Raw genomic sequence first — 25,654 nt, 5'->3', positions numbered from 1 at the left:
CCCTACACTTTTATTTGTACACTTGAATTGAGGAACACGCATCACTGTTGTTGTTTAAAATTATTCTCAAATTTAAAAAACAAAACAAAAAATTTTCAAAAATCAACCTGTTTAAAGACTTCTTTAGAACTTTTGTTAGCTTAGTGTACGATTGATCAGTCTTCTTTTTTTTTTTTTTTTAATGTTGACGTGTGTGTGTTTTAGGAGCAAGCTGTGGAGCGAGAGCACGAGCGGGATGAGTTCCAGCAGGAGATTAAGAACTTGGAGGTGCAGCTGAGAGCACCCTCTAAAGGACACACAGGAGGAGATACCAAGGGTCAGAGGGTAGGCAACATGACCATTTCCAAAAGCTTGACTTTTCCTAAAGTTTGTCATTGCTTTCATCACATTTTTAAGCTAAATTTGCTTTTATTTAATAATTTCCTGCATATTAAAAAAAAATTTTATTTCTGTAATGTAGATCGAAGACTTGGTTATTCAGGTATGTTGTTTAGCTGCTGGAGATTTTTGATAGACTTTAGGCTGCATGGCCTCGTTTCTCATCTTGTTTCCTCTAGACTGCCTTCACTCTTTCATGCAGTGTTTTAGTGCTGATACGTAAAGGAAAAAACATTAACAATGCTCTTGCTTCTCCTATCTACAATTTGCCTACTAATCCTATCTTTATTATGATCAGCATGGTAAGTTATGATGGAGGATTCATAATTAACTATTTGATTCACTACGCCATAAAACAATGTAATATTCACTCTTACAAAGTTCTCATTTTTTCATAACATTTTAAAAATAGACGTCAAACGTTACTTTGTAACCTGTTTATCTAATACAGATGTGCACTAAAGAGTTCAAAGTTCTAGCACAATGAGAAACAATCCAATTTATTCTACAAAAATATTCATTGTACAAATTTCAAATGATTATTATTTTCTAATTATTTATTTTTAAATCTCTTCTTATACAGGGCCGGCCACATTAAAGGTCACCACAGGTCAATTTTTTTGACAAAAATAGTCATGGGCATCTCTGCTCTATAGCAGGACTTTAAATAAATATGTATTTATTTTTTTAAACCATTACTTTTCCTTCTTGATTTTTCTTGTAGACCCTCAAACAAGAAAAAAACATTCTACCTTATGCTTTCCAACTTTGGAGCCTCTGTTGTGGAAAAGTTTGCTATAAGTGCACCATATATAAAATGTGTACTAGTTTAATAAGTGTGAAAGGAGTCTAACTTGATCTTTCATCTTACACACCATGTTGTTCATTTGTGCGCTGGTTGTAGATGAAGTGTTGGTCAGTGTGTGTCTAAACATGTCTGTTTGTGTTGTGCTGGCTGTCTCATGGGCCGTAGCAATCCAAATGCTTTCTTTTAGTTTGCATGTAGATCATTGCATGTAAAAAGCGATTTTGATGATTTCACCGTATCATCTGTGCTGAGTTTGAGCTTTTTTTTATTTATTGATTTAAAAAATTAGTGTTAACAAATTGTATATTTATTTTTTGTTGCTTCTTATCAGGTGGAGAGTCTCCAAGCTCTTATCAAGGACAAAAACGAGGACTACGGCGTTCTGCTCTCCGTTAAGGAGCAGTGCCAGCGCGACCTGGAAGACCGTAACGAGGAGATCGATAAGATGGCTTCTCGCATCCGGGAACTGGAGCAGGCTCTCCTAAACAGCGCCGAGGCGGGGCGGGTCGTCTCGCAGCTGGAGCAGGAGCTGCAGAAAGCACGCAAGACCATGCAGGAGCTCTCCCAGGTACTCCGGTGTAGTGTTTCATATTGCAACGAAGCCCACATGAATTGTATTGTTAGTTCTTTTTCTATGTGTGCGCTTTATAACACTGCTGTGTTCTGTAGGATAAAGAAGCCCTGCAGCAGCAGCTGTACTCTAATAAACTCCAGATCTCGGCTCTGCAGTCCAAACTGGATGAGACGAGGCACCGCTTCCCCGACCCCATTGCTGATCCTAACCTCGGAGAACAGTTAGAGATGCTTCAACGGGAACTTCAGAGCAAAGAGGAGCAGGTGGGTGTCATGAACTTTCCATGGTAATATTGTTTTTTTTTTTTTTTTTGTGGTTTTCTTTAAAAACAACAATTAGAAAGAACTGTTAAAGCTTTTTTTTTAAATGGGTAGGTGGAGGTGCTGCTGGAGCGAGTGGAAGCTCTGGAGAAATCTCTGGCAGTAAAGGAGGAGGACATCGGGCAGCTTTCTCTACAGCTGGACCTGAAGACAAACGAAAGCCAAGCAAAGGAGGAAGAGCTACACCTGCGTATCACTGAGCTACAGGTACACACACACAGGCACGCATGCTGGCTCATATAATGAGGACAATTCAAGGATACAGGACGCATCACAGTGTCCTGCTGCTTGAGAAAAATAATTGACAGAATGGTGTTTGTCGGGATCTGAGCGGATTTGTGGCTCTGCAGGAGACCGTAAGCAGGCTGCACAGACAGCAGCAGGAAGAAGGAGATATCTCAGCACTACAGCTTCCTGCTGCTCTTCTGGAGGAGAAGAACCTGGAGATCGACCACCTTAACCAGCAGGTTCTTAATCTGCAACAGGAGCTCGACACGATCAAGGAGAACAAGGTGACCATTTATTCAATACAGATACGAATTAAGCTGATTTGGTGTTTTTGAGTAATGTTGGTATTCCTGCGACAGACTGTAGAGAAGAAGCAAGCAGACATCGAAGATCTGCGTGCTCAGGTGGAGAGACTCCGAGGTGACCAAGAGCGTCTGCGTCAAGCCAAGGAGGAGGAGGCCGAGCAGTTGCACGAGGTCATCAACAAGCTGCAGGAGGAGCTGAGCCAGCTCGACCCCAACCGGCATGAGGTCAGCGACCCCAACACGGACAGCCCCGAACCTCCAGAGTTCCCCTGGTCCCCTCGACCGCAGCACGGCACAGAGGAGAGCCTGTGCCACGAACTGAGCAGCCAGACACTTCAAAGCTGTCGCACCAAACTTCATGAGCTCCAGATGGACCTAGAACGATCAGCAGAGGAGAAGGAGGCTCTTCAGAGACTGCTCCTGACCCAGGAAGAGCAGTACGGACAGCAAGTGCAGGCGCTTGGGCGCAGCTTGGGTGAGGAAAGGGGCAGAGTGGTGCTCCTGGAGCAGGAGGCTGGAGAGCTAAAGATTCATTTAGACCAAAAGGAGGCCGAGGTGGAGAATCTCAAAGATCGCCTCCAAAAGCTTGAAGACAAACTGATGAACCTAAAAGACTTGGACCTCCAGCTGAAGAAGGCAGAAGAAAGCAGGAAAGTTGCGCAGCAGGAGATGACAAGGTTAACCGAGGAGATTCAGAAGCACGCAGAAGAAAGAGAGAAGTTTGAGGACGGCGAGAACACTGTGGCGCAAATGAGCCTTCAGGTTGCGGAGCTGGAGGAGGAGCTTCAGCGGCGGGACTCGGACGTTGCCATTCTGGAGACTGGCAAGAAGGAGCTGTTTATAGAGAAACAGGCTCTTCAAAAACGTGAAGGAAAACTCCAGGAGGAAATAGAGAAGCTGAAACAGGAAGTCTCTGCGAAGAGCTTTCAGATAAAGGAACTAAACATGCAGCTGGAGGAGAAGGTGACTAAACAAGAGGAGAGTCAGAAAGAAGTTCTGGTGAGATTCTCAGTTTTAACATGCAGACTCGTTCTGAAGATGAATCACTTCATTTCAAGCGATGCAAATTTCTGTAAATTGCAATGTAGTCAACTTCTGAAGGGTGGCGTGGAACAGAGGGAAACGTACAGGGCTTGAGACATGGCACAGAGAGTTTTTGGACGGAATCCGTACATATTTTCGCGCTTTCTGGTCTGAGTGAAATGACGTGTGTTTTAAAATCCTAAATCTGTTATTGCTTACCGGTAAATATAGTCACCATTCAGTCAGGTTAGTTGCTTACTTAGACTTTGTAAGCCGAGAATTATAGCAGGGCTTGTAGATTTGAACCAGAGAGACTTATTTGAAGGTAATCGTGTGTGTGTGTGTGAGAGTGAATATACGTCATTATTTGGCAGATTTTCTAGAATGACTGTGAGTCAGAATAATTGGCTGGAGGTTCAACACATGCAGTCTAGTAAATAGTTCAGTATGGTAGAGGGGGGAGGGGTGTGTGTGTGTGTGTGTGTGTGTGTGTGTGAGACCCAGCCCATAGCACTCACAAGGACTATATTCGTTCAGGAAGTGTATCTAAGAAAGAGGAAGTTATAAAAAGTTTAGTTTTTTAAACTTGGTTTCATTTTGTCATTTCGAAAGTGGAAACTAATTCAATATTTTGAGAAAACCAAGTTTTTGTCGTTCTGGGTGCAACATGCACAATTCTGCTCTTACATAACAACTAACAATGACGCTTACGAAATTGTTTATTTTTGCACGCTAAGAGTAAATGGCAAGCGATGGTTGGCGATAAACTCCTGGTAGATGGGCATGTTTCTGCTACATCTTCCTTTCCTTTTGCGCCCAAGCATACGTGACTAAAAATAAGTGTATTTCATAAGATGTGACCCGATTACTTTTTTTATTTTTTAAGTTTGTAGTGGTGAAGACTTTTTTTTTTGTGTGTGTGTGCCGTCGCAGACGTGCGCCGAGGAGACCCTGGCCAAAGCCGAGGCAGCTCTGCGAGAAAAGGAGGAGCATTTGGTTCATCTGAGGTTGCAGCATGATTCACTTAGAGCAGAGCTCGCTGCAGTGAAGGAAGGCCTGAGCACCAGTACAGAAAGAGCTGAGAAACTTCAAGAGGAGGGTCAGGTGAGCACGAGATCCAGGTGTAGATTGAAGAGGAATGCGAGAAATCAATACTAGTTTCAATTCATCATTTTCAATAATTTTTTTTTTTTTAATGGGCATTTACTTGCTAATGCGTTGAATTTAATGCATTTAAAGAAGCGGTTTGTAATTTTGAAAGTCATTTTCTGCCTCCAGGACAACCCCCAAATCAACATTCTTTTTCAGTAAAAACCAAGGGGAAGCAAAATATTATTGGAATGTCATTTTTATTTTGTACATTTTTACCTTAAAAGCTCAATATAGGCTATAAACCATGAAATCTCATTTTTCAGACTTAAATTAATCAAATTATTAAAACTTCAAATATCATAACACCTTCAAAACCTTTTGTAATTTAACTTTTTTTTACCAAAATCCTCTTGATATCCAGACCAAGGACCGTGCTCTGGCTGATCTAGAGGAGAACAACCAGCATCTTCGGGCTGAGCTGCGTAGTTTGCAGGAAGACCTGGAAGTGCAAGAGGAGGAGCTGGCCTACCAGCAGAGGGAGCTGGAGGAGCTGCGGCAGCGCTGCAGACATCAAGAGCACGTTGAGCTTCACAACACCAAGACCGAACATCGCTTCCTGGACGGCCTGTCCCACGACTCCTCTCTCTCTTCTCCGGAGGTCCTCCGGCGACTCGACTGCAGTGAAGAGAGGCCGTCTCACCTCCATGCGTCACACCTGTCTGAACTGAGTGGCCTGCGCAACACCAGCCTGGAGCTGACCAGCAAACACTCCCCCATGGAGAGGAACGAGTTGAAACGACCGCTCGCACTACTGCCAGAGGCTGATCCGCCCAGCAGATCCTCTCAGTTCGCTTCCCCAAACTCGCTCACCATCTCTGAGAACCTCTCCGTCCTCGACTCGCTGGACGCTGACAAGGTGAAAGTCACAAATATGCGTTATGTTTTGTGGTGTTTGGAGTAAAGTATCTGGACCTTAAGTGTCTAAAGACCTAGAATGAATAGTGTTTAATTTCATGGGGAACAACTGAAGATCGAGGACGTTACAGGGAAATGATCAGTGATGGAACAATTTGTCTCTAGGAAAGCACTAATACTGGAGACTCCTTCCTTCTAAACATCTCTACACAGTGAAATCCAACAATAATGTAACAAGTTTAGCATTTACTGCTGAGACTAAAACAGGAAAGAAGGACAGAAGAATAAGATATAACTGGGATAAAAGGGAATATAAGAAATGATAGAAAGATTATGCAGATGGAAAGAGAGAAAAATGTGGAATGCACAAATTCTAATTTTTATATGGACATTTTAAAACATTTTTAGGTTCAGGAGCTGGAGAATCTGGATGATGTGACTCCTTCTCATTCTCCATCTCGCTCTCCTCTATCTTCTACCTCCCCGGTGTCTGCACCAGAGTGGGCCAGCGACGGATATGGCAGCAGTAAGCTCCAAACACTTACGCTTGTTTTTAGGGGTCGACTGATTCATCGATTTTTGTTGCTATTAACCGATACTCGATTGCTGGAACTATTGTCTCGGGGAAAAAATCCATACCGATAGATTTTCTGGGAGGGTCTGCTGTGATTATTATAGCGGCCTCTAGAGGCGAATTACTGACATTACTGACAATTACTGTGCTTGTTTTGAGTTCTGATCCTGCACACGTTGATATTTACAGACGTCAGCTCGGAGCTGGAGGCCAAACTGAAGCAGGAGCTGGAACACACAGAGCGGCTTGATACTCACTTTCTGGAATACTTGCGCAGTAGAGACATGGCCCCTGCTTCACGTTCAGACAGTGCAGCAGGCAGTGTGCATCACACCTACGAGCTCCTCTCACCTGAGCTACAGGTATAGAGACAAAGGAAATCCATTTATATATATTTCACACATTTTCCACATACCATAATGCTATCTGGATGTACAGGCCATGCTGAACCAAGTGTACCGCGAGAGCTGCAGAGTGCTGTCTCTGTCTCATCGTCCTCCTCCCGCCGGACAGCCTCTTCCAGACTCTGAGGAGGCTCCACCCCTGTCCTGGCAGCGAGAGCGTCGGGCCCTTCAGGAGACAGTCTTGTCCCTCAGAGAGCTCCTCTGCAGGATGGCAGAGCGTGAACCCAAGGTCTCTGACCTGATCGGACACAATTCTGCTTCTGAATTAATGTGAACACGTATAACAGTGAATAAATTGTCCCTTTTGTGACTCCTGTGTGCGTAGATGGATGGTGAGGTAGACTGGCGACGGGAGCTGTTGCAGGCCGTCAGGAGCGTGTTCGACGGCGAGAGGAAATGGTTTCATGCACAGCTTCAGGATGTCATGGCAACCAACACTGCCACGGACTACACGGACCTGCTGAGGCACTTGGAGGCGCTGCTGCAAAAACAGGTTCCTGAATATCGCCTGCTGTTTCACACTCTCTATCAAGTACACAAACACTATCCTTCTCTGACTCCATCTCTGTGTCTCTGTTGCTTTTGCTTCACCTCTCACTCTATCTTTCTCTCCGTTATTCCCACACTATATCTCTAGGTCTCCTTTATTTTTATTATTTATTTATTTACCATCATTTTCGGTTGCCCTCTGTCTCTCATGTGTTGCCCGTGTTGCTCTCGTTTTTCCATACGCGTCAGATTTTGCTTTGATCCTCAAATAAATCTCATTCTTTCTTACACTGTCAGGAAGAGCAGCAGAGAAGATCTCTGGAGCAGTTACTAAGTGCAGACCGGAACAGTCTTCTTGCCGAAATCCGCAGTTTGCATGAGCAGCTGCACGCTTGCACGTTGCAGAGCCAGGAGCAACTGCGAGAGCTACAAAGTTCACTCAGCGCTGTTCGTGAGAAGGGCACGCACACACAACAGCATCTGCACAGACAAGGTGATTACTTTGACTTATTCACGCTTTATATCAAACCACATACGGCAGGAAAAGTCAGATGTCCCAATACTTTTTTTTTCCAATACAATATACTGTATAAAGAATTATTTTTTGGTGTTGTATCGGAGCAGTGGGTGAGCTGGAGAGACAGCTACAGCAGGAGCAAACGGCGTACCAGGATCTGCGGCGCTCCCTGGAGGAGGAACAGTCTAGATGGACAGATCAGCATCGACAACTGGAGGTAGAGCAGAAGGTGGTGATGCAGCTGAAGGTAGAGCTGGAGGAGCGCACCCAGCAGCTGCATCTGTCCAGTAAAAGCCAAGAGGAATTACAGGCTCAGATCCACAAACTACGGTAACTCCGATGCACTTCTGTAACGTTTTCAGATCGGAAAGAAGTCTATAGAATTATTTAAAAAATGGCTTTCCTTTAGGTTGAAGCTGGAGAGTGAGGAGGAGGAGCATCAGGCTTGTGTGGAGGCTGTGGAGCAAGAACAGGCCAGAGTGAAGCAGCTTCAGGAGGAACTGGAACACGAGAGACTCAGCAGCAAACGCACTCAGGACGAGAATACACACAATCAAGAGGTGAACAGATCTCTTTTTTCTGTATTCCCAGCTCTCGTTTTGTGATGTAAGAGGAATAAAACGCTTCAGGGAGGTGATGGTAATTTCGCACATGACTCTATACAGCTGTCGATCATTTACTGTAACATCACGGTTTAAATTTTTTTCATTGTAAAACCACAATTTGCAAAAAAATTAAATAAGTAGCACTATAATGCAGTTCAGTTCAGTTTTTATTTTTATTTTTTTGCCGCCTCTGCAGTCTCTCCGTGCCACCCTGAGCGAACATGCGACTCGTCTGAGTGAGCTAAACTCTGCGCTGGAGCAGGAGCGTGTAGCAATGAGTAATCTACGCGCTGAACTGCAGATCGAACAGTCCCGCTGTGAAGCTCTTCTGGCCCAGGAACGCAAACGCACCGAGATGGCCCTCTCACGCCTGGATGAGGAGCGCTCGCGTTCCGCTGAACTCTCACGCACGCTCTCAAACCAGGCTCAGGAGCACGATCGCCGCCTGGAGGAGGAGGTTCGCTCGCAGGAAGCGGCAGGCGCCCATGACAGGCTGTTCATCCAGGAGCTGAGAGCGCAGCTGGAGCAGGAGCGGCGCCAGGCCGAGGAGCTCGCCGCCACGGTGGACCGCCTGCAGGCCCAGGTACTCCAGGGGAAGCGCAGGCAGGAGGAAGTGGCACAGCAAGAAGCACAGAGAGGACAGGAGGAGGTGAAGAGGCTGCGCTCTGCTCTGGAGGGACTGCAGGCACAGCGGGCCGAGGTGAGCCGCACCCTGGAGACGGAGAGACACCGAGCCTCTCAGCTTCAGACTGAACTGGATGTGTTGAAGGAGACGATGAGGGAGGTGAAGGAAAAAGAGAGAGCTCGGGAGGAGCAGAGAGAAAAGCAGCGGTGGCATGAGAAACAGGAGCAGGAAGACAAGGAACGGCGTCAGGAACACACCAAGGGGAAACTGGTACTGTAAATTTCCTACCAAGTTAGATAACAGTGACGTGGATTATATATGCAGGCTCTACTATACATTTAACAAAATATCTGCATGATCTGTAGTTAAAATTTTTAATTTTGCTCCTGTGCAGCTGGAGCTGGAGGCATTACGAGAGCGAGACCAGCAGCGTTTGAGACAGCTGCAGCAGACCCTGGCTGATCTGGAGCAGCAGGAGAAGCGGTTGACATCAGAACGCCTTCACAGGGACCTGCACAATACTGACAGCACCCGCATCGCCCACACACAGGTTATACACACACACTCGCTCACTAGGTGTTTAACAGTACACACACTTTTCTTTTTTTTTTTCTTTTTTTTTTATATTGCTCACACGTGCCAATGATTCCACAACAAGCGTAATTTTAAACTCTGCACAGTACCTTATTGTCTGTATATACGACTGTTCTAGGACTCTTCATCCTCCTCCTCTCTGTTGGAGAGGGTATTAAAGGAGAATTCTGACCTGGGGGAGCGTCTTGCAGCTCTGAGTGAGGAGAAGATCTCCCTCAAGCACACTGTCTCTTGTCTGGAGAGAGATCTGCACAACCTGAAACGCAAAGAACAGGTACAAGTTTCTCATAAAAGAAAAATGGCACACAATGTTTTTTGCTGCTGGGATTAGATAAGATCTGTTTATTTTTTAATTTGTTTTTAAGAAATCTTTGGTGCAGGTCGACCAGTCTGCTTTATCAGAGAAACCGGCCTGGCAAAAGGAGAAGGCGACATTGCAGGCAGCTCTACGCAAAGCTGAGGATGATCTTATGAAGGCCACAGCCAGGAACGAGAACCGACCAAGTGAATTTTCCAACAATAAGGTAATTTTATTTATAATTTAATTTTTTTTCTAAGCCTAGTTTTCTATCGCTAAAATGTGGATGTAGAAATGTTATGCATTAGCAAGACTTCTGATCCTGTAAGAGCTCTAACTTTCCTGGCTTTAGATGGAGTATCTAATACCCTCTTTTTTTTCTTCTTCTTCTTCTTCTGCTGCTGCTGCAGGTACAGAGGCTGTATGAGAAATACCTGAGGGCAGAGAGCTACCGGAAGTCTCTGGTGTATCAGAAGCGCTACTTGTTGCTGCTGATCGGAGGTTTCCAGGACTGTGAACAGGCCACGCTGGCTTTAATAGCACGGATGGGTGCTCAGCCGTCACTCGTCATGCAAGCCTCCCGACCGCTCAGCCGCTTCAGGAGTGCCGTTAGAGCCCTCATCGCCATCTCCAGGTACAGAAAGACCAGAGAGTTCATTTTGAAGCATGACTTCCAAAATACTTAGGAACCCTGTGCAGAGGAAATTCCTGTATCAGGAAAAGTATGGAATATGATTTGAGCGATTTTCCAGGTCTGAATTAGCATGGCAAAAAGAGAGTATTGAAAAATGTTTTCCGCCAAACTATTGACCTATTAAACAGTTTAATTTTTATAAAACACAAGCTACATTTTACATGCCTCATTTTAGAAAATGATTGGCTCACTTTTTAATGTCTGCCTCATCAGGCTTAAGTTCCTCACCCGGAAGTGGCAGAGAGCTACGAAAAAAAGCTCAGTCGGAGGTGTGACCATTAACAGTGCAGGTGAGAACAGTTACAGGATGTAACAGTGCTCCATCACACCACACAGCCATTATCTTCCTGTTCCATTCATTTACTGTACTCCCTCTTTCTCCATGCAAGCTGTGAGGACTGAGGTTCTGAAACCCCAGCAGTCTGGAGCTGCTTTCAACTCTCCACCCACTCGTGACCGCATCCTCCTCCAGCGCACTGCGGCCTCGCCTTTGGTACCTCACACTAAATCTCCTTTCAGACTACATAACGGGTAAATCTGCACTCGGTCATAATATTTATTACACTGTAAAAGTGTTTCCTGTTCATGTCCTCCTGCTTTGTTTCAAATTCTCAATATGCTTCTCAGAGGTTACTCCAGCAGCATCCTGGTTCCATCCGAACGCACTCTCACACCCTCCCAGGAGCAGGAACGATCTCTCGCAGACTACATCCATCACCTGGAGAGCGTCCAGCAGCGCCTAGGAGCTGTCCGTCCAGGTGGGGACAGGGTTACATCACCCACACAAAACAAAGTGTGAGATACTAGTCATTCGAACATATTGTTGCTATGGAAACACTTTGTGGTGAGAAATTTAGGAGAAGAATGAGTGTCTGTGTCTGAAAACTTGCTGACTTCGAGGAGATTTTTTTTTGCGGTGCGTCTTTACATGACAAGCTGAATGTTTTTGAGGGAGACAAACAGGTCAGTGAGGGAACAAATGACTGTCAAAACAGCGATCTTTGAGTTAGTTCTTTTATCTTCAGAAAGAAGAGGCGAAGTCCACAGGAGCCAAATCTGGCGAGTTGGGTCGGGAAGTGAGATAATGTTTCCGGCGAGGAGCTTAAATGTGAGGAGGAGCTCGGTGACACGGTGCACACTCGCTTTCACCCACAGAATTTCACGTCGGCAGAGCACCAGTTCCACGGTTCTCGTTGTACACAGGACGATGTCTTTTGGCACACTGACGTGGGAAGGTCGGCGCTCCCTGTGACTGTGCGTGCAACCTTGTGCTGCCATCTGTTGGCGTGTGACTTTTTGATACCACTGTGTACACTTTGTTTTTAAATAAGAGAAAAGTAAAATTGTGGCTGAATTGCAGTGGTGTAAAAGTAGAAACACCAGTTTCTTTGTGGTGTCTTTTTGGTGTTTATCTAATTGATTAGTACGAATAAACCTAATGTTGATTGCAGATCCTCAGTTTAAGTAGCACTAGAGATTATTGATGAGATCGTTAATTTCGAAAATGTACTAGCACCAAATGAGAAGTCTGCTTTAAACCGTGTGTTTATAGCCATAGATCAGGGACACGACTGCACTGGCGGTTAATACACGCATGTATAGATCATAGGGCATCTACATAACGTTTGGGTTGTAAAATTCCAGGAATCTTCAAGACTGGAAACTCTCCATGGGAATTAATCGGAGTAAACAGGAAACTTGAATGTAGTTTTTTTGGAGGAAAAAATCGGAGGTTGCTTGTTTAAAGCAACCAGATGTAATGCAAATTTAGTTGAATTTCTACGTGCACATTTAATCACATGCACACTTACTTCAGGGTTAATGAGGCCACGCCCCCAACATGCACCATGCATTTCTCCATAACATACACATCATTTCTTACATCCTGCACACAAAATAATGTTTAAAAAAATCTTGGTTATTATTTGCGTAAATTACATAAAGATCAAATTTTTTTTTTTTTTTTTTTTTACGCCACTGAGGCCACGCCCCCTATGGCATTTATCAGGCGCCCTCATCCAGAGCAAAAATGCACGAAATAAAAAAAAAATCTATCTTGTCGCGTATTCATGTAAATTTAATCAATATTAGACATTTGTTCAACTTCCTCATGCTGTGTAAGCGATCGTGCAACAAAATTATACAAATACATTTCGGTTAAAATGTAATAATAATAAAAAAAAATCTTAGTTTACATGCATGGCAGCTTGTGACCAAACAAAATGTCCATCTTAGAATATTTCCGAAGTTCCCATGGAAAGTGATGGCAGAACTTTTCCGTCCCTTTACAACCCTAATATTTGTACACCGACGTAATTTGATCGGAATACTTCCTCCCAGTGTTTAATCCCGAGCAGAGTATCTGTGACTGATTACACGAGACTTGATGGATTGATTGGATGTCTTGCTGCTGGTGCTCACTGTCTGCCCTCCGTCCTGCAGTCCCCCGAGACGAGCGGAGGCGGAGTCTCCCCGATATGATGGGCTTTCGGCAGAAATGGTTGCATGAGAATAGAATCTGGCTGTATTTGAGTTGTTTGTCACCAAGTTACACGTGGCCTTTAGGTGAGTGAAAGGATCGGCCGGCCTTCTGCGCTACTCAAATCACTGCCTTTATCCAGAGACGCGTTCATCGCCTTGTGCGGTCACGTTTTACTCTCTGTAGCATTGAAACACTCGGGTGTGAGGGTCTGATCAAATCAGTCAGATTCTGTACTTGTTTGACAAGCTCTGTCTCTCTCTCTTTCTTTCTAGGTTCCCCTGCGACGTTCCTTATTCCCCGGAAAACTGACAGATGAACAGCAGCATCGGCACTGAGACAGTCTTCTTTCGCCAGTGTTTTCAGAATGCTTGATTTTTAATAATAAATTAGTTTAATCCACTTTTATACTTCAATCTCAGATTTAACCACGAACGACCACCTGAATGTGTTTCGTCGTCGATTTGAATATTTTTCAGCATTTTCTGGAAAGTTCCTCACTCCAGACACTCTGTAAATCAGCTCACAGACGTTTAGTGTGTAGCTTCTTTTTGTATTAAAATGTTTGCACTGGAATCTGTACAGAATCACTGTTCTACTGCAGAAGGATGCACATGTGTTTTATGATCAATAGATTTTATATTCAACCCTAGCTTTTCTATGTTCAATAAATATTTTAATATTTCAAGCATGTTTTGTGTCTGGAGGATCCTGTGTGGTTTAAGTTTAGGGTTAGGGATTAGAGGGGGTTACAAACCAGTCCCTTTTTTCAAATCCTTGCTGGGTTTTTACAAATGGTAGTTGTTTTAAGAACTTTTTTTTTATATTGTAGTTTAGACCTAGTGATTTACATGTTTGGACGACATAACACCATTTATTCAGAGTAAATTCATCAATTGTAATGAACGGACTTTTAGTGCCACCCAGATAAGGGTTGGGTTCCCTTTTGAATTTGATTTCTCTCAATGTTTCTTCATGCTATTTCTTCCTTCACAGTCGCCACTCACTCACTCATTAGGGGATAAGCGTATAATTATTAGAAACAAATTATCGGTTGAACTAACTGCTTGAATAATGGCTGTAAAGTCCAAACTTGCATTTGTCGATGCACAAAACTAAAAGGCCGTGTTTATAGAGAGGATGGTGTGAAATGTTTACTAAATGGTCTAAAACATTTTGAGGCAGTTGTTGAATTTGGTTTGACTTACTACAAATATTTGCACATTTATTGTAGTTAAATCGGCTGGTGAAAATCATAAATCAGTATCTTCTCTACGATCATTATATATTTTTTTTTTTATCTTGTTTTGATCACTTTGAAATAAAACACTTTCCATTCCATAACGCAGCCCGCCGCTAGACGGCGACAGAGACAACCAGTTTTCTCCGCATTCCCCTTGTTTTAGCGTGTTGACCTGAAACCCGGTTTCCCCCAATAACCCCTGAAACCCCCGGTTTCCCCCCGGACGTGTCTCCCTGTTAGCAAAAATGGCTAATTCTGTGGCGTTTTTCTCATTTTGGACTGGATTGTGCACAGAAATCAGTTATAATATCTGAGAGAAAAAAACAGCATAACTGTTTAAAATGTATTCCCTGACGAGTAAAGGTTTTATTTTCATATAAAAGACGTATTAAAGTTAAAATAATTTGTCAGTGAGTTTGTTTGAGAACCACGATTTACTGAAGACAAGTACGGCGATTTTCTTAACACAATATTCAATTAATATAAATATAAAAATATTAATATTTATTCTTTTTTAAGAAATCTTAACACTATATAGAGGATCTTTATACCGGTAGTCAGAGCCCGGATAGCTCAGTCGGTAGAGCATCAGACTTTTAATCTGAGGGTCCAGGGTTCAAGTCCCTGTTCGGGCGGATACTTTTTCACTTTTTTAATATAAAATTTCTAAATAAACGTTACTGCATATGGATTTCAGCACTGGCATTTTCCCCCATGTGCTTTATTGAATCCTTAGTAAATTTTAATAAACCTTTACCCTTCTAACCATCTGCACTATTCCTTCAATCTCATTCACTTTGACAATGTTTGTCCTGAATCCACCTTGAATATCAGGAATGTCTACACAAACACTACACCATACTGCATCATCACACTCCCAGTGTCCATTTCTCTATACTTCTCCTCCATTATATTTGGGTTATATTTTGTATATATTTATTCTCCTTATCTTTCTGCTATAACAAAATGCACTGGTATACATTTGAATGAATAAAATGATTGACACCATCCATCAGTCCTGCGATTCACAATCTGTTCCCTTCACCACATTCACACCTGTATCCTCCATCCACTCGTCCATCCTTCCTTTCATCCATTTAATCTGCTTCTTTCACCACACTCACACATCTTCATCTTCATCCATCCATCCATTCACGCTCTCATCCTTCGATTCACAATCTGTTCATCCTTTCACCACACTCACTCACAATGCTTTAGGGTTCTCTTTTTCAGTCTCAAGTTTTCTTCCACATCTCCGAGAATAGAACCGTAAACTGCTTAAGTTTTCACTGTATATGGGGAAGTGGGTGAACACAGAAATATAAAACACTGTAAATCCACATCTGGATTTCTAAAGCCGTGTTAAAGTTCAGTAAAAGAAAGAACACCTCACACCGCGATGGTTTTGAATGCGTAAATTATTGAACACCTCCTTATAATGAATTTACAGCTGTACAAATTTACATTATTACATCTCAAGTCTATAAAAAAACAGCTAAATAAAGGATGCAGAGTTGTACACGTACATGGAGAGCTCATAAGTTAGTTCATACCCAGCAAGATTATTAAACATTTTCATGCATCAGTTGCATGTTTGTTAGCACAAATACAGCTCTATACATATCTGTACATGAAAAAAACAAAAACAAAAAAACATTTCCTATGGCAACGAGTTTCAGCAGTCTGTGAGTTCGATTCTGGTAAATGCTACGATATTTTACAATGTCGAGCACCAGTTTCCTGTCTCTGACCACAAACTTTTGTTGGAGTCCTTACATAGATACATACGTATAGTGTGGCACTCTATGAAAACACATGTACGGTAAAAAAAAAAAAAAAAAAAAAAAAAAACGCAAAAATCTTTTTATTTTTGGAATTTGAGAAGAAGCTAAAGTGCATTCTCACGTGTGCAAACGTTAGAGAGAGTAAAAGACATGCAGGTCTGTTGTTGTTGCTGTTCTTTTTAAAACCAGAGCCATGCTTTTGATGAAAACCTGCACTGCAACCTGGCTGTCAAATAATCGCTCTTTTTTTTTTTTTGGCATCAAACCGAAGATCAACTGATTGGAAATAAATTTTTACATCGATTATCAATGCTATAAAAGTGCGTCTCTATTAGTGTAATTTGAACATAAACATTATACACACACAAAATTTTTCTCCTCTTCGCCTCGCTAAAATAATCTCTGCATTAGACAAGCAAAAATTCTATTATGTAATTCAGCTCCCAAAAAATAAATTCAAAACGTCGGGTAATTCGTTCGATTACAATAATGACGATGATGATAATGAGGGTGATCAGTATTTACCCACATATTCATCTCAAAGTCATTTGTATGTCATTAGTGGCAAGTTTTTTTTAAATGTCAGTGCTTTCAAAAAGTGTATAAATACACCTTCCAGGGTTCGTTGTGCTCGTTCGGTGAGAAGTTCATCCTTATGTCACCTATAAAAAAAAAGAGGAAAAAATTACTCGATCAATAAAATACTCGCGCGTTAGAAAAGTCGTGTTGGGCTTTATGGCGTCGCAGATGCGTCATGTTTTACCTTATGAACATGTGGTGGTAGTTCATCTTCAGAACCTTCCTCTGCGACAGGCTCCTCCTCCCAGCCTCCCATCGGCATCCGGGTTGTGCGCTGAACCCGAGTACCTCCACGAGAGAAAATATCCACGTTCAAATCCAATAATAATAATAATAATAATAATAATAATAATAATAATAATACATTACAACGTAATGAGGTAAACATTTTTCCTATAACAATACGTGTTCTATTGCACTTATGAGGTGGTATCAAAAAGTTACAAGAATAGTTTTGTAACACACCAGCAGATGGCAGCACAAAGCTGCACGCACAGTCATCGGGAGCACCGACCTTCATAAGTCAGTGCGACAAAAGACATGGTCACGTGTACACTGGGAGCTATTCTGACGTGAAATTCTGCACGAAACTAAGCAAATCTACACGCTTTAAAAAAAGATATTCGGTACACATTCCAGAAGTTTCAGTCTAGAAAACAGAGCTCGTTTCAAAACTTTTTTGATACCACCTTTCACCACTGGAATTTGCCAACCAAGTGTATGTTATCGACACACAACACTTTTTATCCATTTATGGTTACATTTAACGTTGTAGGAAACAAGTCAGCTCTTTGAACCCGTCTGTTGTGTTACCTGAAGCTCCACCGTACTGGCTGACGCTGCTATGGACCGTTGACCCCTGCTGTTTGGGAGTGGTGTTGCAGGGGAAAGTGTTGGAGCGGGGCAGGTTGTGCGTGGCCTCCGGGTAATCGTGGACGCTCTCGCTGCTCTCGTCGCTTTCCTGCCTGTGCCACGTGTGGCGCGAGATCTCGTCGCGGGAATGCTGCTTGTGCATCTGAGTGGAGAAAAAAAGGGGAAAGGGAGCGAATGAAGTGGATTGGTGTGTAGAGGACGGTATGAATGTGTACGCTGGTCTGTCGAACTTGTTCTACCTCGTGCATGTACAGGGCGTGAATACTCATCTCTGTGGAGGCGTATTCTGACAGGACCAGGCTGGTCAGCTGTCCTTCCCAAGCACTGCTTCCTGAACTGACAGTGCGAGCATCGGTCCTGAAACAGGAAGATGAAAAAGAGAAAGAAAATACAGTGAGTTAAATTACATCTCGCCATTAACGTGACCCTGATCAGGATCTCTAATGAAATTATGACTGTTTATAACTGTTACTGGTGCAATAAAGGACAGTACCCGGACCCTGCCAAGGTTCTGCCTGCTAGCACAGCAGGGTGGTCCGGTCGGGGCGTCCTGGTGGATGGGTAGCTGGCCCTCAGGTGAAGACTGGCGCTGAGGGGGGAGAGAGAGCGCAGGGCTGACGCACCGTCACTCAAGTGATTGAGGATGGAGCCGTCTCGACCCAGGTGCACCGAGGCCAAGGATGGTGGTCCAGCCAGGAGGTTAGCGATGAGACTTCGAGGCTTTGAGGATCAAGAACACAACACCCACACACACACATTACACTTGCTTCAAGAAAACTATTCAAGTAATGTAATACTGATGCTCCATCGGTAAGGATGTATACCACAACAGAGAAAATCCAGACACTGGCAACTGTGTTCTGTAATTTCTGCCTTCTGTCTCTCAAAACTCTTAGACACTAGAAGTGTTTTTTTTTTCCCCACGTTTTTTATATGCTTTTTATTATACGCTAAGTTATATATCAGTGTTATACAGTAAATGTTCGGAAACCTTTTATGGGAAATTCATCTGCGAATTTTTGGAATTATTGCAAGGAATTTTGCCAGGAATTTATGTGAATTTCTTGGAAATGTATATAAACTGTATCATATACAAACATAAATATAAACATTTTTTGTTCAGAAGCTGACATGCCTGCAAAATAATACCGATTTTATATTAAATGACATTTTTTACTTTGATTTAATTGTTAGCATAATTTATTTTATTCGCTTACACACTGCACAAGGACGTTTTAAACAGAAAAGTGTGTGATATTTATGTAATTTTATGAATAATTACCAAGATGGGCATTTTTTTTTACATTATTTTGTGTGCAGGATGTAAGAAATGATGTGTATGTGTATGGAGAAAAGCAAGGTGCATGTAGGGGGCGTGGCCTCAGTAACCCTGAAGTAAGTGTGCATGTGATTGATAAATGTGCAGGTAGAAATTGCATGTTTCCTCTTGACTAAAGACTGACCTTTAATTTTGATTATTACCAGTTTATTCCTATTAATTTACGTTAATTGCTATGGAAAGTTTCCAGCCTTGAAAATTCCCAGACTTTTGCAACCCTAATACAAGCCCATGTTTCATTTCATCTGATGACATCTGATATTGTTAAATAACGAAACATATGATATAGAATCCTCAATCACGGTGTGTTTGTAAACTCTAAACAAACACACACACACACACACACACACACCCACACACACACCTCAGATTCGAACTGATGTGAGTGAGCAGAAGTGAGGTTTTCTGCTGCGCTGTTCTGCTGCCCCCCAGTGGCCTCACGGTGCACTTTCTCCTTCAGTTGGCTGATGAAATGCGTGCTCTCCCGCGGCGGCTGCCACTGAGGATTAGTGATGGCGAAGTGCATGAGAGACAACTCAGTCTTCCCGTCCTCTGCCTGCTGGTAGATCGAAGCCTCTGTCTTCCCGGCAGACATCCACTGAAACCATCAGACCAAAATTATGAAAAAAAATTTGTCAGAGACGTGAGAGCTTCTTTCTTTAATGAGGACTCCATTTACTTATAATGTTGTGCTCTTTAAACAAAAAAAAAGGTTGCCATAGTGAAGTTGGTATAGATTTTATAATTTAATCAGTAAATAAAACGATATTCTTGTGGAACCAGTCACTTAGGACATGACAGAGCTTTAACGTTATAAAGAATTATAAAAGCGTAGAGTTTAACTGACCGCCGGATGTCCGTGATGTCGGACGTCCATCTGAGCGAAAGAGCAGGTGTCTCCGACGCCCACCACCTCGATAGTGAAATTCCGGAAGAAATCAATGATCTCCAGAGATTTGCGGCGCAGGCAGAAAATCAGGATGAAGGGCGTGATGACGGGACTCAGAAGCTCCTCTAGGATGAACACCTGGGACACGGGTGGAAGAAGAGGAAGAGTGAAAAAAGTTTACAGAAACAGAAATTGTATATATAAATATATATAAGCGTGTCTTACAGCTTTATACTGGAAAAGTTGAGCAAACTCGTCTCTGGTCTCGTAGCGGTGGGCGTTGCCCTGCCAGTGGTCCGGCATATAATGGATGTGTGCTAGGATCACTTTGAGAAGCTGCTCTGGACAAAACACCATGTGCTTGTCAGGGATAAAAGACCTGCAGAAGAACAAATGGAGATGTTTTGCCATAATGTAAGACAAACACACAAAAAAAAAAAATCTGTAATACATACCTGCAGATTGTAATGCAGACCCCGAGGAGAGTGATGCTGCTGAGAACGTGCTCTACAGACAACACGTCCTCGTCGTATATGGTCAAAGCGATGAGCACGGCTAATATGGACCCGGCAAAAAAGGCGACGTTTTTGGCTACGACCGTGAGCAGAGGTGACATGAAACAGTTCATGTACTTGGACGAAGCCTTGTAGCCTTTGCTGAGACGGGACATGAGCTCGTGGTCGAGCTCGTTGAAGTGGCGCAGGTAGCAGCGGCCGTACAGGGACCAGCAGCGAGCCCCGAGGCTGCCGGGCTCGCGTTTAATCACCTCCGTGTAGCTGAAGAACGCGTAGAGAATCTGCCAGATGAGAATGACGGGGCACAGGAGTAAATTGGCGATGCCAATCCATAAGATCCTGGAGCTCAGGCGATCGGCCAGGTCCAGCCGGTTTCCTCCTCGCTTGTATTCAGATTTGAGACTCCACTCGTTCTCGAAGAGTGAGCCAGGACCCCAGAAGAAGATCAGCTCGAAGTTGTACTTGAGGCCGCGTGTAAAGAAGACGCAATCGCCTAGCAGGGGGAAACGGAAACGGACGGGCAGCAGGGACTTGTTCACCATCGCCACCATGTAATTCTTGAAGCGCAGGATGCGGTGGTAGATGTCCAGCTCGGTAAGCTCCTTTTTGTGAATGCAGATCTGATGCTCTTTTTGGATCTCGATGATCCGTGCCTGCACCTCTTGCCAGGTGAAATATGGAAGGTCCGCCTGTCGATTAGGAAATGAATTAGGAAACATGAGAAAGAGGGGTTTCTTCATGCGACGCGCTCAACGTGACCTTCTGTTATTTATCATGACCGAGTTACTCACCATTAAGATTTTCAGAGCGTTGATGTAGAACGAGCGGATCTCCCAGTAGCAGCAGATGTTGTAGATAAACTTGACCAATCGGTGGAGCCAGAACACTCCAGATATCACCAGAATGAAAATGACCAAAACGTTATCACGGATCCTAAAATGTGGGAACCAGAACGCCTTTTTAGATAAAGCACTAAGCTTGAATAAAACACGTGGATGATGGTGAGTAGACTTACCGAGCATGACACACGTCCACGGGAAGGAACGCGTCAGGAAGGGTCACCTTGGACGAGTCGGTATGATTGACAAACTTGTTGGCGAAGAGGATGTCGTAGTCTACGCAGTTGGCCAGAAAAACGGTGAAGGCCACCACGAAGACCAGTTGCCTGAAATGGAATTGGCAGAGTTTACAAGGCGGTCCATAAGTATTCAGACGTAGGTTTTATGACTATTACTTTGGATTTGAAGCAAATGAAACAAAGGCCTTACAAAGAATCTGTGCATAATAACGCATAGGATTTAAACTTTATTTTATTACGTTAACCGTCCAGGAATTTTTCATTAGTAGGTCACATGCTCAAAAGTAACGGAACAAACGTGACATAATTACAAATAAGCCACAAACATCACCATATGATGTCCTCTTTTGAGATGCTTTGCTTCGTTTTACATCGATTATAACCGTATACAGAGACAACAATTAAGAAAAAACGTGTCTAATACGTATGAAGCCGACTGTAAGTGCAGCTAGTTATAAAGTGTAACACGTTTTATGTTTTGTTTGAAAAAAAGGAAAAGGATGTGGTTTTCCGTGTTGTTGAACTGTTTATACTCACACAAGCTCGAAGATTTCCCCCAGAAGCATGCAAGTGAATCCATTCTTCTGATGAAGATTATAGACGTAGCAAACGTTAAAGAAGAATCTTGTTTCATTTTTTTGACAAAAAATACAAATAATTATATTTTTTATAAAAATCGTTCTTAACATGTTACCACTCTGAATCCTCCTGATGTTTTTTAGTCCTTTTTAACCACCCCTTGTGATATTTACCATATATTTACTTTTTATCCATTTATAGCTACAGTGGATGCAGTGGAATGTAGCAGACGTTATAAAGTCATTACCTCATTAGCCTCACTTTTTTCCTTTTTCTTACCAAGTCAATAAAATGAAGAGGGGACAAAAATGCTGTTTACGTTACTAAAAGACTCCAGAAAGGATATTCTTTGAAAGAAGAGGTCCAAGTTTTCAATGTGGTGCCAGTGAGCTGGAAAAAAAAAAGAGGAAAAATACATTGGGAATGTCTTCTCTTATCCAAATTCCTTATGATTTTTTACAACATAAACCTTCAACTATTACTATAAAAACATTATGTTCATATCATCATCTGTTCCTTCCAGAATGTTCTCTTACATTTCAAGCCCTCTGGTACGTGAACCAACAGATTCTCCTCTCCAGGAGGAGAGTCGCTGTAGGACGCCTCCAGACGCTGGTACTCTGTATCGAAGTGGGCCATGTTGCCGTCTGCCGCTATACACACCGCTCACACACCATTCCACCTATGGACTGGAGATGAGGGAATGAAGGACTTGGTGATTTAGGTCAGGATGATAGAAAAGAGCAATGGCAGAAAAACTAGAACAACAAGCAGGTGAAAGAAATTGAGACTTTTTGACCAACACATTTGAATAAAACAGACGCATTTCTCACATCAGTGTATAAAATCAAATCTCCTGTGATTGTGAGGTTTGAGCTCATGTATGTGGAAGAGGGCAGATAGCACATTCCTTCGAGTTGTTGGTTTGTTTTTCTCTTCTGGTAACGGCTTCCTCGAGGTTTTGAGGTGTGGGGATTTGTCTTCATTAATAAGATCTAATGCTGCTTTTTAATGAGGGTCCTTTAAAAATGCTTTAGAAGAAGAAGAGCGCATGGGTGTGATGGTCTCCAATCATTTGTTTATACAGGTGGAAATTGGGAAGAATAACCAGAAGAGATCAAGTGTTGGAGAAGGAAGATCCAAAATCTTATGTTTCAGGTGTGTTCAATTAGGAAAGCTGGAGTACTAATTATTTGAATCTAGACCTTTACATGGATGTTAGAAACACTGTAAGATTATAAATCTGTCCTCTGTGTGTGTGTGTGTGTGTGTGTGTGTGTGTGTGTGTGTGTGTGTGTGTGTGTGTGTGTGTGTGTGAGGAATTTCAGAAGCTCCAATTGCAAAACACTGGCCAAAGCCAACATGAAGCAATCATATATAACAGTGATTATTTATATACACGTGGTGCTATTTTTATCACAGTTTAAAATCTCGATCAAATTCTCGGAATAAAATTAATGTGATGGTGTGATGATGTTTTCAAGAAATTAGATCATCTTACCTTATATTGTGGCTAGATGGACGACTGCAGCACCAATTCCCACATCTTTCTCCTCTTCTTCAGCCTTTAATAACTCTTTCTGAGGACAGTCAAAAAACACAACAAGAGCTTTCAGAATTCAGCTTCCTACAGGCTGGAAAAGTAGATACATTTCAGATCTTTCGAAATCTCAGTGTTCACACCGTCCTCCCCAACTAACATACTGTAAAGCTAAGCTATGCTAAGCTAATAAATACAGGACAGGCCTGTTATGTCACATAGCAGAGACGGAGGAAACAAGCAGACAGCGCCGGTTCCTTCTCAGAATTACATGTACCGGGGACGTGCCTCAGGGGAGTCTGGTCTCGAAAAGGTGACTGTAAATTTGCTTTCTTTTTCGCTCCGTGTTATTTTGGTTTCATTTCTGACAGCCAGATAGCAACGTATCTCACCCTCTTCCTGAGCTCTGACCAATCACGTTCGTGCATCTCTGGACCGACGCTGGGAGAACCAATGAAATGACGAGAGGCGGGGCTTAGCTGCTGCCACGCACAAACAACAAGACGGATTTTGTTTATGAGGCGATGCTCAGTGTCATGACTTCATGTTTTTAATCTATTTATGAAACATTTACACACACACACACACACACACACACACACACACACACACACACACACACACACAAAGCAGCTTTACAGAAATCAACAGTCAAGGTGAATGGTGTGTGTTTATCCCTGATGAGCAGCCATGGCGACTGTGGCAAGGAAAAACTCCCTTAGATGTTATGAGGAAGAAACCTTGAGAGGAACCAGATTCAAACGGGGAACCCATCCTCATTTAGGTGACATCAAGAGTTTGATTATAAATCTTTCAACAATACAGAACACAGGAGAGTGAGAACTAACATGAGCACTGGAGTATAAGATTATAAGTAAATGTTATTTCTACAGTCTTTGGTATAAAAGTAGGAGCTACTGAGCTCAACATTTGTGATCATCACAGATCCAGCATCAGCTTCTCCATGCCAGAGCCTTTAAACACTCCAGGAGGTCCAATGTCAAACTCCACACATGTAGTGTGATCCAATTGGCACTGGTGATTAATCGTGATTAATCGTGATTAATCGCACGATTATCACTATTGACCCAACTTAGTTGCACATTTTCCTCTGTTCCTAATGTACCATAAATTTATACTTTTCAAGTTTTTAATACTCTAATCAACATGAACATGGACAACTACGGCTGCTTTATGCAAATGTATGTTTATTATTAGTGAAACCAAACTTATCATAGAGCACGAAGACTAAATATTCTTGTAAATGTTTTAAAGTAATTATGGTGTTTCAAATTCATCAGTATTACAAATGTTAAGTGTTTAAGAATATTTTTCCCGGTGGGGTTCTCTTCTTTAATATATCTGACTAAAGAACGGATGTCATGAATAAATGTGCGTAAAGGTTTTAATTTCACTTCCTTTATAATTAATTATCTATATTTTCAATAAAAATGATCAATCAGAAATGCATGCTGCATGCTGCGTTAATAAAATGCATCCATGAACATCTCACAAGAGCTGCAGTTTTGGAGATGCTCTGACCCAGTCGTCTAGACGTCACAATTTCTCAAACTTGCTCGAATCCTTACGCTTGCCCATTTTTGCCCCTCGGAGTGACCAAATCACTGGCTGATTGGTTAAAGTGACAGCTTCAGGCAACATAAAGTTACAGTTCATGCTGCTGTGTAATGTGTTTACTGTGTTTATTCATCTTCATTCAACACATGATTGTACTTAATACATTACATTACTAATTAGAAAACTAATTACACAAAAAAATATCTTAAATAGGTAAAAAAAATTGTGGTTGAATGTGGGAAGTATGGAAGTCCTTTCATAGTTATCTAGTTATCTGATCCACTCAGACAGATAGAGGCTTGTAATCTGATTTTGTCCTGACATTACAGTAACTCAGTACATGATCTGCTTTCTTTCTTCATGTGGCAGATGATAGGATCTTGTAGAAAACTCTTTAATTATATCAGCAGTCAAATTCTAAAATCTCAAACCCTGTACGTCTCTGAACTGTAACAGAATGAGTAAACTGCTTAGGAACATTTGTTAAAAGGACCCTGTCTAGTTGCATATTAATGATGTACAGTACAGAGATACTGTGACAGATGGTGTTTTCTGAGGACATGAGGACAAAATTCCCAACACAACAGAAGAGAATGCAGATTATAAGGGGTGTTCCGTCTCATCTAATCTGCTGTAAAAACCCACCCATATAATTCAGTGCTTTAATTCAATCTGATGGTGTTAAGATTACGGCTAATCTTTAAACATGCTTTTTGTAATGCAAAGTGCTCAAAG

The 25,654-nt window shown here is 42.4% G+C and overlaps 2 protein-coding genes across 16 annotated transcripts in view; one reads left to right on the top strand and one right to left on the bottom strand.

Annotated features, from left to right (window-relative positions):
• Nucleotides 1–13,610, top strand: part of pcnt (pericentrin) — a 28,930-nt gene extending 15,320 nt beyond the window's left edge. For 4 of the 13 annotated variants that reach the window (XM_083559515.1, XM_083559511.1, XM_083559514.1 and 1 more), the window contains 26 exons: nucleotides 205–324; nucleotides 461–481; nucleotides 1,518–1,754; nucleotides 1,856–2,023; nucleotides 2,135–2,287; nucleotides 2,431–2,592; nucleotides 2,668–3,612; nucleotides 4,570–4,740; nucleotides 5,150–5,644; nucleotides 6,052–6,169; nucleotides 6,407–6,579; nucleotides 6,656–6,850; nucleotides 6,947–7,114; nucleotides 7,408–7,603; nucleotides 7,735–7,957; nucleotides 8,037–8,187; nucleotides 8,429–9,127; nucleotides 9,252–9,407; nucleotides 9,570–9,725; nucleotides 9,817–9,975; nucleotides 10,160–10,383; nucleotides 10,657–10,733; nucleotides 10,833–10,974; nucleotides 11,071–11,201; nucleotides 12,886–13,008; nucleotides 13,198–13,610. In XM_083559515.1, coding sequence (XP_083415641.1) covers nucleotides 205–324; nucleotides 461–481; nucleotides 1,518–1,754; nucleotides 1,856–2,023; nucleotides 2,135–2,287; nucleotides 2,431–2,592; nucleotides 2,668–3,612; nucleotides 4,570–4,740; nucleotides 5,150–5,644; nucleotides 6,052–6,169; nucleotides 6,407–6,579; nucleotides 6,656–6,850; nucleotides 6,947–7,114; nucleotides 7,408–7,603; nucleotides 7,735–7,957; nucleotides 8,037–8,187; nucleotides 8,429–9,127; nucleotides 9,252–9,407; nucleotides 9,570–9,725; nucleotides 9,817–9,975; nucleotides 10,160–10,383; nucleotides 10,657–10,733; nucleotides 10,833–10,974; nucleotides 11,071–11,201; nucleotides 12,886–13,008; nucleotides 13,198–13,241 — 5,607 coding nt within the window. In that variant the 3' untranslated portion in view covers nucleotides 13,242–13,610. The remainder of the gene's footprint in view (nucleotides 1–204; nucleotides 325–460; nucleotides 482–1,517; nucleotides 1,755–1,855; nucleotides 2,024–2,134; nucleotides 2,288–2,430; nucleotides 2,593–2,667; nucleotides 3,613–4,569; nucleotides 4,741–5,149; nucleotides 5,645–6,051; nucleotides 6,170–6,406; nucleotides 6,580–6,655; nucleotides 6,851–6,946; nucleotides 7,115–7,407; nucleotides 7,604–7,734; nucleotides 7,958–8,036; nucleotides 8,188–8,428; nucleotides 9,128–9,251; nucleotides 9,408–9,569; nucleotides 9,726–9,816; nucleotides 9,976–10,159; nucleotides 10,384–10,656; nucleotides 10,734–10,832; nucleotides 10,975–11,070; nucleotides 11,202–12,885; nucleotides 13,009–13,197) is intronic. The other 9 variants (XM_083559509.1, XM_083559508.1, XM_083559517.1 and 6 more) reach the window with 5 other exon arrangements.
• A 1,955-nt stretch (nucleotides 13,611–15,565) lies between these two features.
• atg9a (ATG9 autophagy related 9 homolog A) lies at nucleotides 15,566–23,793 on the bottom strand. 3 transcript variants are annotated; one of them, XM_083525172.1, is made up of 16 exons: nucleotides 23,613–23,793; nucleotides 23,303–23,381; nucleotides 22,338–22,490; nucleotides 22,148–22,191; nucleotides 21,760–21,824; nucleotides 21,160–21,309; nucleotides 20,936–21,077; nucleotides 20,085–20,833; nucleotides 19,855–20,008; nucleotides 19,588–19,767; nucleotides 19,105–19,338; nucleotides 17,895–18,121; nucleotides 17,641–17,758; nucleotides 17,342–17,543; nucleotides 16,713–16,816; nucleotides 15,566–16,611 (listed from the first exon to the last, which is right to left on the bottom strand). In XM_083525172.1, exons 3-16 carry the CDS (start codon nucleotides 22,438–22,440, stop codon nucleotides 16,603–16,605), a joined length of 2,481 nt encoding a protein of 826 aa, XP_083381298.1. In that variant the 5' UTR covers nucleotides 22,441–22,490; nucleotides 23,303–23,381; nucleotides 23,613–23,793; the 3' UTR covers nucleotides 15,566–16,602. The 3 variants fall into 3 exon arrangements, with proteins under 3 accessions (XP_083381298.1, XP_083381299.1, XP_083381300.1); XM_083525173.1 differs by having other exon boundaries at nucleotides 23,548–23,761; XM_083525174.1 differs by having other exon boundaries at nucleotides 23,303–23,377; nucleotides 23,560–23,761.
• Between the last annotated feature and the right edge of the window lie 1,861 nt (nucleotides 23,794–25,654).

This window comes from Silurus aristotelis (assembly GCF_946808225.1).
Source record: "Silurus aristotelis genome assembly, chromosome: 2".
In the NCBI taxonomy this organism is placed as follows: Eukaryota; Metazoa; Chordata; class Actinopteri; order Siluriformes; family Siluridae; genus Silurus; species Silurus aristotelis.
This window is presented reverse-complemented; position numbering and strand designations above follow the sequence as displayed.